Source organism: Centruroides sculpturatus, unplaced genomic scaffold (assembly GCF_000671375.1).
Source record: "Centruroides sculpturatus isolate CEXI.00-Female unplaced genomic scaffold, Cexi_2.0 scaffold952, whole genome shotgun sequence".
Taxonomy (NCBI): domain Eukaryota; kingdom Metazoa; phylum Arthropoda; class Arachnida; order Scorpiones; family Buthidae; genus Centruroides; species Centruroides sculpturatus.
This window is the reverse complement of record NW_019385087.1, coordinates 329103-336521: the sequence shown is the minus strand read 5'-3', so window position 1 is coordinate 336521 and position 7419 is coordinate 329103. Positions and strand designations below refer to the sequence as shown.

The 7419-nt window shown below is 37.1% G+C and overlaps 1 protein-coding gene across 1 annotated transcript in view; it reads right to left on the bottom strand.

Moving 5' to 3' along the window:
• LOC111634492 (putative tRNA pseudouridine synthase Pus10) overlaps window positions 1–6710 on the bottom strand; it is a 14250-nt gene extending 7540 nt beyond the window's left edge. Inside the window, exons 1-2 of the mRNA XM_023379283.1 lie at window positions 6621–6710; window positions 3553–3741 (exon numbers count right to left, since the gene is read on the bottom strand). Coding sequence (XP_023235051.1) covers window positions 3553–3741; window positions 6621–6710 — 279 coding nt within the window. The remainder of the gene's footprint in view (window positions 1–3552; window positions 3742–6620) is intronic.
• Window positions 6711–7419: the final 709 nt, after the last annotated feature.

Sequence of the window (7419 nt, the reverse complement as noted above, 5' to 3'; positions counted from 1 at the left end):
TCAGCACTTTCACTGGATAGAGGTCGCTTGGTAAAATATCTATCCAAAGAGGTTTGGCTTTGCCTACTTTTTAAAATGTTTCTAAAATGACTTAGGCAAATGTCATTACTCCGAGCAGCAATACGGCCATTGTAAACCTTTTCGCGGTGTTTCTTTTCAATAAAATCAGTCACTTTCTGATAATACCTCAAGATTTCCTTTATCGAGCGAGATCCTTCCACAACGAAGCAAACACGCGGACTGAGATCAACGAACAGAAGTGAATAAAAAATGGCGCTGCGAACTAATGTAACGTCGTATGGTGAGTTTTTGTTCGTATCGTGGAGCAAAAATACTGTATGTTCGAATTTCATGTCGTATCCTGAAAATTTCGTATGCTGGGTCGTATCCTGAAAATTTCGTATCCTGAGGTACCACTGTATATTTATTTTGATTTTATTCAAATTAAGCCGATAATAGAAGCCTTTGTTCAAAGTTATATTTCTGCGCCGTCATAAAATACAAGTTGCAAATTAAAATGAAATTTTTCTTATTTATTTATTATATAAATATAATACATACGTATGTGTATATAAAAATTTATTTAAATATGAATATTTGAATTAATAACGTTGGTGCGCATTTCTTTGTTTATTTAAAGTGGGCTGCAATTTGAAAAAATTGTACACCTATAAATTCCCACTGTCGTCGTCCGTCTATCCGTCTGTTTCCTTAACCCCTTAATCTCGAGAACTGAGTTAGATACGTGAAAATCAAGACCAAATATAAACAGCTTACGGGCGGGATGTCCAGATGAATACTTTTTGAATTATGTAACTATACATAATTCAAAAAGTTTTCCCCTGAGAAGTTAGATAATGACCGACAGGAGTCTGTTGATTACTATATTTACAGTATGAAAAATTATATTTTTTTTAGTGCACTATCGGCCGCCCGCGTGCATGCATGCACTGCATACCTACCAAAATCGGCCCTGAATGGAATATCGTGCGTTTCAACAATATGCTGAAAAATTTTTAAGACTGCTCTGTGGGTTTTTAACCACTCGGCCATCCGCTCTCTAGGTACTAAGAAGGCCTTTTATCAGCCCAATCTGGGTTTAGCCAGACTTACAATGTGGCCAAGTGATGAAGGAAGTGGTCCGATATATTCTTAATATTTATTCAAAATGTTTTATGACAGAATTATTATATTGATTTCTACAAATCATAATGTCTGCTATGTTAATTAATAAAATTAATAAAAATAATTATGTATTACTTTCATCAAATATTATAAATAAATATTTCACTTTTTAAAATGAAATTATAAAACATTTAATTCCGATTAATTTATTTCTTTTTACTTTATTAACAATTAAAGTCCCAATGGTAAGATTTACTCTCCGAATAAAGGGGTGGTGACCCTCCAAACTGTAGCCCCCTGTGCGAACAATAAAGTCAAAGGAACCATAACCTACGCGTGACCCTTCGCGAGATAAGCCCGTGAAAATTCGCCTACGTCATTTCCGGTCACTTGACATCGTGGTCAAAAGGGACCGCGCAAAAACAAACTAACGCGCGCTCGTGCTCACTCGGGGGTCGCCGACCCGCTCATTCGCAGGGTAAATTGTCAAACGCGGTCACGTGACTCGTAGAATAATTTTCGGAAGGCTATATCTCGGGAAGGGTCACGCTTAGGGGTATGGTTCATTAGACATTTATTGTTCGTACAGAGGGGAGCGGTCGCCACCCCTTCATTCGGAGGGTAAATCTTACCGTCTCAATCGCGTCATACGAATCTATATTTCTACCTATTAAACATTCTATAAATACTTTAAAATAGTTTAATTTGTTTATTTACCTTCGCTTGTAAACCTCTATTTTAAACGTATCCGCCATTTTTTCAACAAATTTCCCGTGAGTGAATGCGCGACGTTCGGGATGTTGTAAAAGTGCGGCGCAAGTTTAATCAAGGCATATAATAATTATTTATACCACTTCGTGGTATAAATAATAAATTCCTATTACAAATAAAAATAATTTATTGTTAATTTAAAAGTTAAAAGCCCCTAGTGCCCGTTTTTGGCATACCGTTACGCGGACAGATGGATACCCGTTCAATGGGTTATATATATAATAGATTCGACAAGAACCGTAGTACAGTAGTAACGGAAAAGAAACATAAAACGGTTACCACAACAGCGTTTATGTGATGAAAGTTCAAAGGTCGTGTTACAAATTGCCGTCTACTTCAAAGTGTGAGAAGATATTCGGCATTGTGGTGGTCGTCACACCACTTGATTGTGTTCGCTGAATATATGAATAGAGATCGTAGTCATATATCTCCTATTTACTTTATTCACACTATATACAAAGAAGTCTCGTCTACCTAACGGTCGGTTGATTGGAATCCACGTGTACATGTGAGCAACCCAAGAGTAGCTGACAAGTCGGGAAGTAGTATGGCGGACGGCCTGCACATGGTTATATATGCGTCGCGCCAGCGCCACCTGGATTTTCAGGTGTAGCGCTAGTTACAATTATGCGGCCGCCACAGGCATTCTGGCATTTATGACGTCATTTATTGGATTGATGCAAAAGTCCGTCCCGTTTTTAGCACCAGATGGTTTTGCATCGCAACACCGAAGTGTCATTTCCAAAATTTTCTGCAATAAAAATACAGGGTCACCCTACTGACCTCCTCTGCATTGCTAACAGTACCATTGGTACTATTATTACATACACCATCCCCAGTATAGCTACCCTTACCAAGACACAGCTCCACACCTTAGAGACTATTCAAACCCAATACATCAAACTCAGTCTGGGTCTTCCCATCTCTACCAGCAACACCACAACACCGTTACACTCCGCGCCGTAAATAAAACCTCCCTCGATTGCCGCTTCCACAAATGCATCATTAAACAATACTGCATCTACGTCAAGAAAGCTACTTCAGACCTCTTCCATTCCATTATTCAGAACATACACAACAATTCAGGCGCCTCCCTTGTCAAGATACCATTCATTCACTTCACCCGCTCCTGGCTTCTCCTGCACAACGTTCAACCATCCAATCTTCCGTTAAAGTCGTCCAACATCACCAACGCCTCCAACCACAACATCCATCTCGAAGACCTTGCCTTCCAAAATTACAATCTCCCGGACACTTTCATCCAACAGTTCTTTAAAGAATGGGAGGCCCACAAAATATCAACACCATTGTTGCCACAGATGGGTCGAAAACCTCCAACACCGTGACAGCGTCACGGCTCACTTCTCTCTCCACCCTAAGGCCACGATTTTCATTGCGGAAGGATATGCAATCCTTCAGGCAATCCATCGTGTTACCCACAAAAAGGCAGATGCCATCATTTGTACAGACTCGAAATCGGTTCTTAAGGCTCTCCACGCTCAACATGATAAGTCCCCAACCTTAATCCAAATCATTAACTCCATCAAGTCCGACAACGAGAAACATATGAACAACAGATGAAACATCTACCCCAAAAACTATCTCTACCCTTGGTTTTCTAACACATCAGATATTTCTATTCCTGACATCACTGACCGTCGCATCAACGTCCTCATCAACCGCACAAGAACCAACTCTTTGCTTACGAACCACTTTCTTTATACCCGCAACACCTGCACCACAGACTAGTGCAAATACTGCCCAAACAAAACAGACACAACCACACACCGCCTCAACGAGTGTCCAAAATTCGACATCAGGGGAAGAATCCTTTTCAACAACAGTCTAACAAAAAATCATCATCTCAATATCAGCGACTGCCTTCAATCCTTATCGATCTTTTTTAATGAATACAAAAATACCTACAACTACTAAATCAATTTAACTTTTTCTCATCTCTCATTATGTCTGCCAACGGTCGATAAACAGTTAACTCATCCACCCCGACATGCGTACTGATTTTACCAAACGTTTCTTCTAGACCTTTCAAGTTTTTCAACTTGAGATCGCCATGTTTCTCAATCCAATTCCACTCACTTGGAATAACTACACGGAGCGAAATAGCCAAAGTAGCTAACGCCTAACTTCACCGCCAGAGGGCGGCAAGCAAGCAAACGTCATTTCCTTCACGTGTAAAATCTTGATGTTTCACAAAAGGGATTTTAGCTAGTATTTGAGAATAAAGTTGTTTTTTTTTTTTAAAATTTTATTAAGCATTAAAAATAGCAGAAAATAAGGAGCATTTTCGACATATTATGCTTTTTTATTTCCGAAAAGGCAACAATGCTTCGCAGACGCATAAGATATTTTCTGTGTACGGTGAGGGAGTCATTGCTGATTCCACGTGGCGTAAGTGGTTCAGAAAGTGGTTCAGTTCGTGAAAACAATTTTAATCTTAGCGATACACCATGTTCTGGACTATCAGCCGAGGCTGATAGCATTAATTGAAAGTGATGGACATAAAACAACTAGAGAGATCTGAGAAATTCTTGGAATCAGTCAACAGTATCAAGGCGATTACATCAACTTGGAATGGTTAGCAAGGCCGATGTATGGGTGCCGCATGACTTAACGGAAAAAAATTTGATAGACCGAATTTCTGCTTGCGATTTTCTATTGAAGTGCAATGAAATCCATTTTTAAAGCGGATGATTATAGGTGATGAAAAATGGATTGTGTATAATAATGTTAAATGTAAAAGATTATGGTTTAAGCATGGAGATGCCCCTTCAACCAGCACAAAAGCCAGTTTACATCTGAAGAAGGTTATGCTATGCATTTGGTGGGACTGGAAGGGAATCATTTATTATGAGCTGTTATCTGAAAATCAGACCATTAATTCAGAGAAATACTGTTTACAACAAATTAAAGCGAGCAATTGACCAGAAGTGACCTGAATTAGCCAACAGAAAAGGCACTGTGTTCCATCAAGACAATGCTAGATCACATGTTTCTTTGGCCACCCGACAAAAACTTTTACAACTTGAATGGGATGTTTTGGTCCATCCACCATACTCTCCTGACCTTGCACCAGTTTCTTGGTATGTAAAAAACACCAGGGCTCTTGTGTTTTTTACATAATATACTGTATTGTACAGTACATACCTATACGATGTTTATGCATGCTATCAACAATGTGAGTTACTCATGCTCAGAAATTTCTAGTTATATCCTTGGATATTTATTAACTGTTCATAATACATGGTTTCTGATAATTATTCACCCTTTTACATAACTTCATAAAAATTACACCAGTAGAGATAGAAAAAACTGATTGCAGCAGATAATAAAGCAAATTGAAAAATGTTAAAAAACTACCATTTATTTAGATTGCTTCAAAACAGCTTAAATGGTAAAAACTTTACTTCCTTGGAAGACTTGAAAAATCATCTTGATCAGTTTTTAAGCCAGAAATCTCAGAACTTCTATGAGCACGGGCCTATGCATCTAGTGGAGTATGGAGAAAGGTCATCGAACAGAATGGCACATACCATATATATTAAATATAATTTTTAGTACATAAAATTTTTCTCTAATTCTTTTCAAAAAATGGGGCAAACTTTTGTATCAATCCAATATGATCTTAACAGCTTTGTGGTGGCTTAGGTGTAATTCTTTTTATGAATCATTTATTGAAAAAAGCAAAAATGTTTGAAAATTACACTTACTTGACAACTATAAAGACAAATTCCTATAAATTAAATCAATATAAAGAAATTGCTTTTTGCCCTTGGTATCATTAAATTAATTAAAAATCTACTAATGTGAGGTAGATAATCTATTACATCTATTAAATGATGAAATCTATAGACTTAACATTGACATCTGGTTAAAAAGGTGTTGGAATGAAGGTTGGCCATTAAGATATTAGTCACCACTTGTTCTCCAGATGTTGCCTGTACCACACCTCCCTCATAACTGCTCTGCATCTTGTAGTAATGCCATCTTTAAACTCCATCTTACTACTGTTATAGTATGTAGATATAATTCATTTTGTAAAATTATTACCCTATTATTCCACTAACTTTAGTACTGTTTATAATAGTAACCCTTACGTCAAGCTACTGTGTAACATTATGAAGCCACCTTAAGCCTGTCTTCTCTACACCCATTTATTGTTCAATGTTCATACCTTTATAACGGTTCCTTTGTCTTGTATAATTTTAAGTATTATAATCTTTTTATATGTATACCAACTGAAGAGGGACTATTTTGATTGTCCGAAATGCATTTTGGTTATTTCATGTTAATTACTAATGTAATCAATTTTAATGTACACTCCTTCTCGTTTTTATTAAATGTATTCCATTGATACCTGGATGTTTGTGCTTAATATGACTGGTGTGATAAGTCCTTATTATATACCTCACATTAGTAGATTCCTATATAAATTTTTATTAGTTGCTTAGATCATAAATGCAAGAATATCAAACATATTTTCCATCCCTTGAAGTGGCTAGCAAATTGCCTTAACCCTAAGCTATTTGGCTATACAGCACTGACGACAATGGATGGAGTGACAATTGTAATGTCATCTAGACGTAGAATTCTTTTTTATAGTAGTATTGATGACAAGAGATGGAGTGATGACTTTTAGAGATGGCTAGTAGTTGTATCTGCATCCAGAGCCCCCAGCTTCTTTTTGCCCCCTTAGATTTATTCACCGCCCACACAGGGATGATAGCATCCACTTTGGGAACCGCTGGTTTAAACAAACACCATGTAGGAGGCATTTTCAGAGCAGCATTCCGCATAACGGAGCACCACTCTAAGGAACATTTATAAGAGTATATCTTTAACTGTACTGTACATTGCTGTCCAGAACACATGGGAACAGAGTAATTTTGCTACACTATGCTATTTGATGAGATTTCGTGAAACCTTCCATTGGTCAGTTTTCTAATAAATAGATGGTTAAGATTTCTTACAGAATCATAATTAACAGGTTTTATTGGACACACATTTGAGAAGCAATCACATATTAAAAAGACATCATAAAATATATGTGAACAAACAGTGCAAATGACATCAATATATGTCCTCATGAAGATTGTTGTATTGATTTTATAGAAAAAATCAATTCAAATGTTGAAGACATCAAACTGAAGCTACAACAAATTAGTTTGACTACAGTTAATTTAGATTCTGAAAGGTTTTCTGAACTACTTGTTGAGTTTGGTACTGGATCATTGATGTACTACAGCTGTTCATCATAGCAAATTTTTAAATAGTCATTGTCACAGAGCATAATGAAGACATCAACATGAGCCTATTTGATACCACTTGATATAACTCACAATATAGTAAATTTTAGATATTCAGGGATGTAGCCACAAGGCAACATCCCTAATGACATTTCCTACACTAATACCTGGTGGCAAGGGATGGATGGCATTTCCCACCTAATGCTCTTCCATCCCTCACTCTGCCAGCCCCCATACAAGCTTAAAAGTAAACATGTAA